The sequence below is a fragment of the Pseudopodoces humilis genome, chromosome 6 (genome assembly GCF_049639895.1).
Source record: "Pseudopodoces humilis isolate 2021_Gansu_Grassland_sample_001 chromosome 6, ASM4963989v1, whole genome shotgun sequence".
NCBI lineage: Eukaryota > Metazoa > Chordata > Aves > Passeriformes > Paridae > Pseudopodoces > Pseudopodoces humilis.
Window position 1 is genome coordinate 2496901 of NC_142205.1, and position 12841 is coordinate 2509741.

The 12841-nt window shown below is 45.9% G+C and overlaps 1 protein-coding gene across 7 annotated transcripts in view; it reads left to right on the plus strand.

Moving 5' to 3' along the window:
* SLC4A11 (solute carrier family 4 member 11) overlaps positions 1 to 12841 on the plus strand; it is a 134023-nt gene that overhangs the window by 50441 nt on the left and 70741 nt on the right. For 5 of the 7 annotated variants that reach the window (XM_088057126.1, XM_088057127.1, XM_005518072.3 and 2 more), the window contains exon 2: positions 8191 to 8241. The exons of the other annotated variants lie outside the window; for them this stretch is intronic. In XM_088057126.1, the coding sequence (XP_087913252.1) occupies positions 8191 to 8241 (51 nt within the window). The remainder of the gene's footprint in view (positions 1 to 8190; positions 8242 to 12841) is intronic. 7 annotated transcript variants of the gene reach the window in all.

Here is a 12841-nt window from a genome sequence, read left to right on the forward strand (position 1 = left end):
GCCTTGAGTACCTGCTGAGCCTCAAAGCCACAGGGTTGTGTTTTCTGCCTGGACCAGGACTGGGATGTCATCCCATTCTGATGGAGGAGACTGTTTAGATGGATCCATGGAGCAAAACTTTATATCCAAGTGACTTGGGATAGCCCTGGAAATGTCAGAGGACTGGTTTGTGTTCTCCAAAAATCACAGAAATGGGACATTTGCAAGGGATGTGATGTTTAGTTTGGATAATCCAGACCTCTGAGTCGTAAAAACAGGGGTCTGGGGAAATTAAACCCTTCTGGGAGGCAAAGAAGTGGTGAAAATCCTTTGGGGATACTTCTGGTAGGCGGATAAGGGAATAAACTACACATCAGTGCAATCCTGTGGCAGGAGGAACATGTTAAACATAAAGAGAGTTTTAAACAATTATTTAACAGAAACATTCTTTCCTGTAAGGTTTGCTAGAGGACATGTTTTTACATCAGGGGGGCAAAGCCTGTGTCCCTGCAGGTCTGAGTCTCTGGGCTGGAGCAATAATTTCCCCTCAAACCGGGCTACTTAAAAGCACCTTCCTCCTCAGTGTCTGCTCTGAACAGCATCCAAAAGATTCATCTTCCCAAAGTTTACTGGGGTTAAGAGCTTTGGAGTAGATTTAAATCTTTCTGGGGCATGGCTATCTCCTTAACTGTTTCCAGGACCTCCTAAGTTGATTTCTTGTAGGTATTTGCATGCAGACGATGTTTTAATCAACCCATTTAGGTAAAAGTCTGCAGTAAATATCCCTGTTTCACTTCCCAGCGATGCCAGCCCCTGCTGGTGCACCCTTCTGCTGCCTGTGTTAAATCTCCAGGTGTGCTGTGCCTTTTCTTCCTTCAGGGGCTGTGTTTTTCCTCCCAGCCTCATGAGGAGGAGGATGAGCTGAGGAAGGCGAGGGGCAGCAGATGCAGACAGAGGGGAGCTGCCCTCGCTGTGGGTACCAGCTGCACTGTGGGGCACTCTCTGCTCTTCTCCTGGTGCTGCAGGGAGCTGTGTTGGGAAGATATTTTGACATCTGTGGTGGGTGGAACCAGGGGGGGAGCAGCAGCACAGCTGGTGCCCATGGAGCTGGGTCTGTCCTTGCAGAGCTCTTCCCTGCAGCCCTGGCACGGAGCTGGAGAAGGGATGAGCTGGGGAGGGATGGGGCTCTGCTGTGCCTTGGGAAGAGAGGGATTATCCCCCTCAGGCTCTGCTGGGGATGGATGGATGTCTGCTCTGACAAAGGAGAGCGAGGCTGTAAAGCTGTGCCCAAAAAAAGTCCTTTAGTTGATCTTGACTCAGCCCTTCAAGAAAAAACTCCCTGGGACTCCCAGTGCGGATATTCCCGTTTTAATGACTTACAAAAGGTCTTTTTGGCCCTCTTGAATTTTGTCTTTGATGTTTTCCTTTGCCTTCATTGATGCTTTTTGGGGAAAGGTCTGTGTTTGGGCACCATTTACCAAGCGCTTTTCCTGCCCAAGTATTGCCAAGCATCCCTTACTGATCTTACACTTCCTTGAATAACAGTGATCAGTGTGGAAACCCTGACTTCTGTGATTATCTTTTTCCTTTCTATTTTTATTTTTTTTTTCTTGGTCACACCTCTCTAGGGATGGAGAAAAACAAGTCAAATCTCCAGTTCTTGTCCTGTCTTGTCAATTGTGATTGCCCAGACCAGCAGCACAGGGGCATATTCCAGTCTCTGAGCCAGCAGGAGCTTTGCTTTCACCAGGCTTTCCCAGCTGCATTAGGTGGAGCTGTGGGAAGGAATCAGCTGCTGAAGGTGTAGATAGAAATGAAAAGTGGCAACTTGAGGCAGAATAGCTTTTTGCTTGCTGCTGTCCTTTAATTCTTGCTGACTTGGGTGGTTTTAAATGATATGCAGGGAATGTCTCCACCAAGAGCCTGTGCTGCTTGGTTCTTCTTGAAAACTCCCAGAATCTCTTGTTTTAAGAGCACAAGGGAGACTGCTGGAGAAAAACTTTAATATTGACATATTTGGAGCTGATGATCTCATCTGTGATCAGATCTGCTGCCTGTCAAGCTCCTGTCCTATTCTGCTGTGATGCAGTTGTGTTATCAAAGGCTTCCTCGTCCTCCCTCAGTTGAGCTCTTGCTGCACACTGAGATTTTTAAACTCCATTTCAGTCAATGCTCCACATAATTAAAAAATTCCTCCTCTCCTGTTTAAATCCTGAGATTTAAACTCTCAGGTTTCCCCTGAGGTAATCTTTCCTGTGTGAGTGATTTTTCTTTTAAGTCTGGGTTTCTGCTGTCTTTGGGTGGAGAAGGGGAGCAGCACCATTTGGTTATTGGGTATTTAAAACACATAAATTGTGACTCTCCCCTTGTTCCAAATTGCAGGAACCTGAATGCAGCTTCCAGATCCCTTGTCCTGGGATGTTAATTCATGGGTGGAGAGAGCAAAGAATAAGAATTTAATAAGAGTTTAATATGGAACACTGGGACTGGGGAGCTTTGGATGGGGGAAGCTGCATCATCTTCCACCAGGTTGAAGCCTTGGGTGAGACCATAAATTTGTTCAAGCTGGGATTGTCCCTGGATCAGTTTGAGGGGGTGCAACTTAACTGTAACATTCTTCATTTTGCATTCAATGAACTCCTGGAGTCAGCTGGAAGTGGCCAAAACCTTGCTGCAAAGAAAGTCCTGCATGTCTCCTGGGAAGTAGGTTTCTTTCCAGTTATCCCTCCCATTTCTGTGTCATTCTCTGACTGAGCAGTTCAGTATGATGCAATAATTGCAAATTCTTCCTGGGAGGAAATAGGCAAAGTCTAAAGGCTTTTTCAGCACAAACAAGTGATTTTTGTGGTAACTTCTCGCTTGCAGTCTGTCGTGTTTTGCTTTATCAGCTTTGAGGCAGGACATTGCATGTGCTGGTGAGTCTCAGAAATGTCCTCAGAGCTCCAGCAAAAAATGGTGGAAATTGAAGTTGTTGAAGAAGCTGTGGCTGCCCCATCCCTGGAAGTGTCCAAGACGGGGTTGGAGGGGGTTGAAGATGTTGGAATAGGGGGTTGGAACTAGATGGTCTTTAAGGACCCTTCTGGCCCAAACCATTCCGTGAAATTGGGATATTGGAGCGCATCCTGAGTAAAAGATAAGAAGATACTTGATGTTTTCTGATCAGAACTTTTGGGGTAACTAAATTTTCCAAATGTACGAGCTGCCCACGAGAGACAACCCAAGAGCTGCCAATATTAAAGGGCCTGTAAATAAAAATGTTCTTCCCAAGTACCTCTTTCAAACTGGTGTTGTCTCAAAATAAACTCCAATTCACTATCAAGGCACTAGAATTGTTAAAGGTTTACCAGAGAGAAATCATAAAAGCCAAGGGCTGTGGCAGTATTTGTAGAAAGCTTTTGCAGAGCTGTGTTTCACTTCAATATAAGGCTTGTGCTGCAGAGGGCTGTTTACTTGGAAGATGCCAGCACCAGAACATTGTAATTGAGTTACCCAGCTATCCTGAGAATGTGTTTTTATTCATAATCCTCCAGTATTGCAAGGCTCAAGAGAACTTACTGCTAAGTTTAAAACAAGAGAGTCAAAATGGGTTATTAGATCGGAGACGCGGTGCCCACAGGAATTTAATAATGGAGGATGGCATGGCAGGGGTTTGTTGTTAAATGTAAATGTAAAAATGATAAGAATGTAAGAAATCAGGAAATATACCCACTTCTTGTCTGGTGCTTCCCGTGGTGGATCAGCTGTTCCATAAAACCAAAAACCTTAAACAGCAGCAACCCTGACTCTGCTATCAGCTAAAAAAATAAATGTCATATGTAGGTCTGGTGGAAGGTGTCCATGGCAGTGTTGGGCTGGATGGTCTTTTAGCTCCCAGCTCAAACCAGTCTGTGATTCTCAGACATTCCTTTGCCTTGGTGGCTCTGGGGGTCGCTGCTGTTGCCTCAGCTCAGAGGGTAGTGGCTTAGCCATGAAATCTTCAGCTGTATCCTTGAGTCTAGAAAAAGCAGCTTTGTTTTCTCTTTTGCAGAGCTTCAGCTCTTCACCTCTGAATTCAGCACTCAGAAAGCTCAGAAATTTTCCTTTTGAGAAAGGAAAGAAGTGGTAACACCGTGTGCCTCTCCAATTTAGTCTCATCTAACAGACGTCCCTGCAGGGAATAAGGTTGGGGTGGCAGTAGGAAGTTATTTTCTGGAGTAAATTAACGTTTAGAAAAGAAGAGCATGGCTTAAATTGTCAAAAGAGAGCTGCACCGTGTGGTTTTGGGCAGACTCTGGAAGGTGGCACCTTGTTCTGCCTTTGGATAGGGAGAGCAGTTGGAGAGTCTGGTTGTCCTTGGAGATGACGGGTGAGAATGAGTCTGGAGAGAGACAGGACCTCTCTGAGAGACAGCAGAGGCACAGGAATGAGTAGTTGTGCTGTGCATCTTTGCTCCTTGGGGTAGTGCTTTCCAGCTTTGTCTCTAGAAGCCTTTGTCTTGCTGAAATTTCCTTGCTTGCGTTTTTTTCTTTAATTGTTGAAGCCTTTGAAAGAAAACCTGGGTGAAAGAACAGGCTTGGTGGATCTGAGGGTGTAGAGAGGGGGAACCCCTGAGCCCCTGCACTTTGCAGGCTGGAGGAAGATTTATCCTTCATGGAAGCACTGCTGCAACTTCAGGCAAACCCTGGAGCATTATCATGTTGATGCCTAATGAATTTGGAGACTTGTACTCCTGCCCGGGCTTCCCTAAGCCCAGCGATTGCATCGATCACCGCGGTGTTTCATAACTGGCCCTTGGTTGAACTCTTTTTAATTTCAGGAGTGGAAGGTGAGGTGGGGAGAGGCAGTGCAAGGTTGGTGTGTGCGTCAGGCAGCGGCTGCTGGAGCAGAGCGGGCTCAGCCTTGCTGTCAGCTCCGCGCAACCCGAACCCATCGCAGCAAAACCCGGCCAAGGAGCCGAGACCTTGGATGTGAAATCCCGTAAGCGCCGGGAGAGGGGAGCAGGTGGAGCCTGCTGATGTGTTTGTCTTGCTGGCTGCTCCTGAGCCTGCACTTCAGCACGAGCCAGCTGGCCTTGTCCTTAGGTAGCATCCCTCAGCATAAGGAATGCTCGCTCCTGATCGGGGAATGCGGGGAGAAAGGGACTGGGGCGTAAGGAGGAAAGAGATTAATTGGGCTCCCCCCGAGAACTGTCTGGTTTGTTCTGCTCAGTTCAAAACTTGGGGTCGTTCAACCTGAAGAAGAGGTGTCCTCTTCATTTCAAGATGTTTCCTCCTAATTTATCCAAAGCTGTGGCAGAAGGTTCTAGGGTGATCTTACTGTGACATTTTAGTGCTTAAAGGGGGCCTTTAAGAAAGGTGGGGACAGACTTTTTTAGAAAACCTTGTTGGGATAAGACAAGGGGTGATCGTTTTAAAAGAAAAGAGGTTTAGATTAGATGTAAGGAATAATGTTTTTGCAGTGATGGTGGTGAGATACCAGACCAGGTTGCCCAGAGATTTCAGTGGATGCCCCATCCCGGGAAATGTTCAAGATGAGGCTGGCTGGAGTGCTGAGCAGCCTGATCCAGTTAGATATCCCTTCCCATGGCAGGGAAGGTGGAGTAGGCCTTTAGAAATCCCTTCCAACCCTAATTATTGTGTGAGAAAGGTGAATGTTGAATTCTGTAATGCATCAGAGATGCAGATGCTGTAGCCCCCAATTTACCCTTCCTACTTCCACTTGTGCTAATCCCTGACCTTTCAGCTGCTCCCGTGGCTCCCTGCCTGTGTCTGGGCTTGTATAAACACCCATCACCTTTTACCTCCTGGGCACACCACACACAGGTTCCTGATGTTAATGTGCCCCTTCCGTGGGGGATGTAGCAGCTTTTCCAAAGGCGCCAACAAGGCTGTTTGGAAGTCTGAATTGGGTTGATGCTGTGGGACAGCATTATGTTGGGAGAAGACAAATTACCAGGGCTGGGTTTTTGCCAGGATATAGTAGGGTGAACGCCTGACTTTTTTTCTTTTTCTTTTTTTTTTTTTTTTTTTTTTCCCCAAACGTGCCATTGCATCTTTAATTACAAGGTTAAGACCTCTGTTTTATGACTCATCTGAAAAAAACAGCACCTCCACCATAATTACCCGAGCATGTTGCCGGGGGGACTGTGGCTCATTAGTGACTCAGAGGAACCAGTGGCACCTATTGAAATGGCACTGCCTGCTGTAACACCCCAGCCTTGCCCTTTTCATGCCTGGTCCAAGCAGAGACCAAACCAGTCTCCCGTAAAGGTGTGATGCCAACCCAGGCAATGCTGCAGTTGGAAGGAATTTCTGAGGAAGAAACGAGACAATTCCCGATCGTTAGACAGCGTCAACCTGCAGAAATAGCTGTGTTCAGTTGAAGGAAGAGCAGAGGGTCTCATTTTGCCCAGTGAAGGATGAGCATGTTCCTTCAGGCTCCCTCAGAAGCCATAACAGGAGTGAGAAATGGATAAACCATCCTGGTGGGAATGTGGGTTCCTTGGGTAATCCACCCGCCCAGGCGTATTTTGTTTGTTTCCCTGAAATACGTAAATGCAATCATTGCACAATAAGAGCCTCTTTAAAAACTTTCCTTTGATCATTAACATGCTAATCAATCTGGATGGATCTTCTCCTTCCCTTCCAGGTGGAGGGAAACAATTGACTGGTGTAATGGGTGCCCCTTGGCCACAGTTCGGTGCCGTTTGTTCCTCCAGCCCATTGTTCTGGGATGAACTTTGGAACATTGTGTTTCTCCCTTGGACCAGACACTTGAATTGCCCTCTGGTTTATGTGCTGGCTCTTTTTCTCGTGGCCATCAGGGTATCCCTTCAGGAACCTGTCGGCACTGGAAGGTCTGAGGGGTGACAAGTGACAGGGCTGGGAGGTGCTGCCGTCAGTGGCGTGACTTTGCATCCGTCACGTGCACAAAGGCTCCCGGGGGAGCAGCAGGAATTATGAGGCCTGAAAACGTGGTGCACTGTACATGGGAATAAAGAGTCTGCAACCTGGGAGCCAAAAGTTACGGAGCACAGAAAGGGTCTTGGGGAAACAGTGTCATACCTCAAAGGAAAAGCAGGAAGCCTAATCTGTAGAACAATAAGGCAGGCAAAACCTCTTTCCTTGTTGGCCCAAATTCATCCCAGGCTTGCGTAGGTAATGTTTGATTAGCCTAATGAAGTGGGGAAAGACAGAGCAAACCTATTCCTCTTTCTGATTGCGTTTTGGCTGGGAAGAAGAGTGTGAAGAAGCAGCATCAAGCCCCAGGTTTCCAAGGGGCTGCTTGGGTGACTCTTGCTCGTGGCTTGAAATCAAGAGCTCTGTTACTCATGTAAAACGGGCTGTGCACCTGTCCAGGGGAGCTGCTGCCTGTGCCCATGCAGGCTGAGCTGTCACTTTTTGTCATCATCTGGAACAGCCAGGCTGGGTTTGGGCACCAGGCTTTGATCACACCTGAGAGCAGGTGCTCCTGTGCTCTCTTATCACGCCAAGAAATGTTCCATACCTGCTTTGCCAGCAGTGAATTGCAGAATTGACTCAGTACCAAAACCTCTGTTCCCTAATAAATGATGGGGATACATCCCTGCTGCTGCTGTGTGTGTGGATTCGCTCTTGCCCAGCATCATTTCCAATTTGTGGCTTCCTTACCGGACCCTGCTGGTGCAGATGGTGTTGGCTGCAGGATCCCAGCTCAGGAAGTGGGCCAAGGAAGGCTGGAGGGTTCTGGGGCTTATCTTCAAGTGCCAAGCACTGTTTGGGGGATATCCTAATGATTAGGAGCAGCAGGATGGGGAGTGAATTCCCATTTTCATCGAAATGGAGGGTTTTTTTTTCTAAATTAAACTGGTTCTTTTTATCTGAGCACAAGGTACAACCTGGGCTTCGTTATGGCTTGTATTTTTATAAAAACCTTTCAGATGTTTAGTTTGTATAATTGCTGACATACTTGTTGAGGTTTGGTAAATCCCTGAGATGATCAGACTCGTCCTGATCTTTAGCCTTGCTCTTTTGTGGTCCCAGCCCAGGATGTCTGAGACTTTTTTCAAGTACTGCCTGTGGCTGTAAAGGAAACTTCTGGTAAATACTATAACATCAATAAGCAAGAAGTTGCATTTACCACATTCAGGAAAATCTGATGCCTGCAGTATTTTGGAACTGGCTTTGTGCTGTAAAGTAAAGACATTCAGCATCTTGATGATTCTCATGTTTCACTTTTTTCTGTCTTCTCCAGAGTCTCCACCAGCAGCGATGTCAAGAAATGGATACTTCTTTGAAGAGAGTGGCAAGTATTATTTGACTTTTCTGTGCACACAGCATATTTGCTGCAGGGGCAGCTGCAAACCTGACATGGGTGATACAGAATCCATTTAGCTGAAGTGTGATGTGAGAACAGTCTGGTCTGGTGGTTGTGTAATCTTGTACTGGGAGCAGGCTCCGTGTTTTTAAATCCTGTAGATGTTTGAGATAGTCAGGCAGTAAATAATCAACTCCACATTGTCATCAGTGACTGTTCTGGGTGGCTCCTTGTTTTTCAAGTTCTTTCGTGATGTTTTCTTGTCGTACAGCCTGGCAGGTGTATTTGCTTGTCTTTTTCTGGAGTGTGGGGATCATGTGTGGGTGTTGGATCCCTTTGGGGAAATCCTGCCAAAGAGCATCAGGCAAATAAATGTTGGAAGGCTCTGGCAGACACATATTTACTGCAAAGATTGTTATTTTTTTTTTCTTTGAAGCAAGATTAAACGGTGGTATTTGAAAACTTGGATCCTCTGCCTCAATTTGGATCATCTGCCTCAAAGATATCTGAGATCTTGGAGATACTGTAATGATAAAGGAACAGCTGAAGTGCAGTGAAGTTCCATCTTCTCTGCTGATTTTGGAGAAGTAGAATCACGGAATCATTTTGGTTGGAAAAGACCTTAAAGATAATCCTGTTCCAACCCTCTGCCCTGTGTTTTCCCCAAAAACAGCATGTGTGTAGGGTGCTAGGGAGAGATCTTCTGGAGAGTTCCAGCTTCTTCAGGAAGTAGTCCCTGAGGGCTTGGGGCTTCCTGCCCTTGGAAGTGCTGGAAATAGTCAGGATTTCCAAATGGTGAGAGGAAAAGACTAAAATTCTCTTGTTATTTAGGCCTTTAGATGCTGGTAGCTGTCACAGCTGTCTTTCTTGTTCCAGGGGGCCAAGCCTTAGGTTGACATCTGGAAGGGGAAGCTGAATGTCTGCCAGATGTTTGCTGATCCAGCACCACTGGTGACAACATTTCCTTCGACGCTGGCTCTCCTCTTCTTGTACAAAGAACAAATTTTGGGAAGTCAGAGGACGAAACTGGAAGCCAGTCCTCTCATCTCTAGACAGAGATGTTCTCTGGGTTGAGTTGCAGAAGGGCAAAAAATAATGCCTGACCTGAGGGAGGTTTTCTGAGGGCATGTGGGGCATGAGGTCTGCGTAGCCCTGCTCCTTCCCTCCTTCCCACCTCGCTTGTGGGCTCTTGGAACGTGGTTGGTGCTTTCCTGAGGATTGGGAATGTGAGAGGTTGAGCCAGGTTGGGACCTGGGGGAGGTGGCTGAGCCCCCAGAATCCACCTGAGAGCAGTGTAAGGGCTTGGGGAGAGACTCCGCTGGTTTTGGAGGCAGGACAGGCCCCTACTTCTTCCCAGACCCTTCTGCCACAGGAACACAAACCCAGCTGACTGTCTGAACATCTTAGGTGGCTCCACATGTCACTTTCCAGGACTCAGTCTTGCCTTCCTCAAACTATCCCCACAAACAACAACAACAAAAAAACCCCAAAAGCAGAATCTCTGAATGTTTTTTTGTAGTTGTGGCATCCTCTGAGAGAGGCTTCTTCTTTTGTCGACGTGGTGCCATGGCAATGGGCTTTTCTGCCCTATATTTGTGTTATTACTCATCTTCCTCCTTTGTCTTAAGGAGACAGCACCGTGGAGCTGCCTCTGAGGGCTTCAAGAAGCTGTGTGGTGCTTTCCTGTTGTGCTTCTGTGTGGTTTGGGGAAGGAGGGGATGTTGCCTGTGAGTTCCTCCTCGTCCCACGCCCAGCACTGAGCGTCGTGTTATGTGTGATTGGAAATACAGAGGATTTCTTGGTTATTTCACTCTCAAAGCTGCTGTCACTCTTACTCCTCATTACAAACTGACCTTTTGGAAGAGTTCAGCTGCTGTGGAGTGATGAGTCACCTTCGGCTGGTTGATTGAACCAAGGCCTTTTGCAGCATATGGACAGCACATCTCAGAGGCTGCCGGCGCGAGTGCTCCCATCCTGCTGCGCTGCTTTGGTGATCTCTGCAGGAGTTTTGTGCTCTCAGGTTCTCAAAGTCTTCACCCCAAAACGTCATTGGGGTTGGAGGAAACCACAGATAAGGATGTTACCTTTTCACAGGGTTTCAAAACAACTTGTTTTGAAACGGAGCTGCGAAATCACCGAGCTGCTTCGTGGCATCACTTACGGGGATCTGCCAGGCAAGAAATGCTCTTGCCCCACCTCTGAAACAATAAAAATCCCCAATCCCCTAATGCTGTGTTGGGAGAGGGCAAAGAAAAAAAGAAACCTCTTTAATTCTGTTTTTTGGACACTTTCCTCCCTTTTCTCAGCAGAGCAACATCTTTGGATATTCTTGCACTGCCTAGAGTGAAGCTTTTTTCCTTATCTCCTCCTGGGATCTTGCATATACATATGGTTTTCTGTATTCTTAGTAATTAGGATGTTTTTTTTTCTGAGCATATCTGAGACTCTTTTCGGAGCCTGGGTCTGTCTTTTGCCAGCTAACTTTTCTTTACCCTTCTTGCTTTCTCAGCAGTATTAAAAATTAACAGTTGAAACCTCATTTTCAGCTGAAAGAACTGTAGCGAGGGCGATCTTGGCTGCAGCACCAAAGCAGAGCTTTGGAAGAACCTCCTGGATGTTTACATCCATAAAAACTTCAAATGTTTAGTAATTTGTAGCTTTGTTAGTTGCTGAGGAGCTGGGGAAAGCCCTGGAAGGATTTTCTAGTGAATTAATATGTGGCTATTTGGGAAGTTCAGAGGTTGTTGTGGCTCTAGCCATCTCCCAGCCTAAATAGCTAAAAATCTGGAAAGTTTATCAAGGAGACCACGTCTTCAACTTTAAGTTGAGGTTTTCCCTTATTTCTGGAAGAACTTGAAAGCCACTTTTGTGGCTTTTAGTGCCTTGCATGAGGTAAATACTTAAAATGTAGTTGGGGAAAAAAATCTGGTGAGTAGACGTTCTGTACAGACAATATTAAGAGGAAAAAAGAGGAAATCAATTTGTGCCTGCCTAAGTTGGACATTCCTGATTGAGGTTGGTGGCAGCAGATTTGATGGCATCTGATGGCCACGGTCTGCTCTCAACCCATGCGTATTGTCAGCTTTAATAGTCATCCTCTGCCACCTTGCTGATGAAAATCCATGTTTTTTACTCATTTTTTTGAGTTCCTGGAACAAGTCTCTTGTACAAACAAACCTGGCAGGACCTGGTGGTAATTAGTGTCCCACTCCCTATGTGTTGAAGTCACTTAAATGTTCTGTAAGGTTGTTTTGACAGATGAGTTTTCTTTCTGGCGAATTTAAGTGAGTAATGAGAGGATTGTGTAGCCCCAGTCCAAACCTGGGGGTAACTGCAGTGCTGATGAAATGCAGCTCAGCAATCAGGGCTCAGAATTAACTCATCAACACCCTGGAATTACCTGCAAGTGATTAAATTCTGCCGAAATTGTGATGAGGTTTTTAACTGAGCCAAGAACTTTCCCTGGTAAGACACAAACCCAGAAGTTTTCTGGTTCCTCTTGAAAAATCCAAGGGAAGGAATCCCAGTGCAATGGTGGAGGATATCTGAATTGTTGCATTGTTTTAAAGCTGGCTCAACAGATCCTGCAGCATAATTTATTATTTTTTTTCTGGTCTTCCAGAGCAAATCCCTCACTTCTTGGTCTCCTCTGACTTACTAATTGGTTTTGCTGGCACAATAAATCACAGTTGTGTTGAAGGGCCCCAAGGCCCCAGTCTGGCTTGGGATGTTTGGATATATTTTATCTGCTTGTTTTTGTTTTTCAGTTTGCAGTTCAGCTTGGTATGTGTGCTGGGGGGGTTTCTTTCTCTCCTTATTTCTTTTTTTTTTTTTTTTTTTTTTTTTTACTTTATCTATCTTGGAATTGTTTGCTTAAGTAGGAGATTATTTTAAATGTTTTTTTGAAACAAATCCTTTCCCATGGGTTTTTCCCCATGAGATTCCCAGTTTGCCAGCAGGAGGTGAACTGCTGCTACCTGTGGGAGAGCACGAGGGGATGGCTCACAGATCTTGCACATTTTTATTTCTGGAATTATCAGGAGGCCTGTAATAAAAAAAAATAAAAGGACCAGGAACACCCCTGATTTCTGAGGGTTCTGCTGCAAAACTGAAATTCCACTTGCTCCTGTGTTCTATAAAAACAAAACAAAAAGCCCCAACAACACTCCACTGAATTAGTTGGATTATTCACAACATTTCCTAGAAATCTGGCTGCAAAATACAATACTGGAATTAATTCAAAAGTGCCTGGGTGTTGTTTGTTTTGTTTTTTTGTTTTGGAGGGGTTTTGCTGGTTTTTTTTTGCAGCAGCAGATCAGCTCTTGGAGTTCTGTTATGAATTATCACTGAAGTGGCAGGGGAAGCTTGACGTTTTCATCTGGCTCTTCAAGACAAAAGGCTGGAGTAGGGTTGGGAAGATGCAGCTGAAGTTATGGTCAGCCAGTGGTGCAGGGATCTGGGAGAGCTCCGCTCTGGGTGAATCACCTGCTCTGCACTTTCTACCTCTGGGTTGGATTTTTTTTTTAATTTTTCCTTTCCAAGTGGAGGTTGTGGTTTAATCTCTGCTCTTGAGCTTAGGTAATGGATT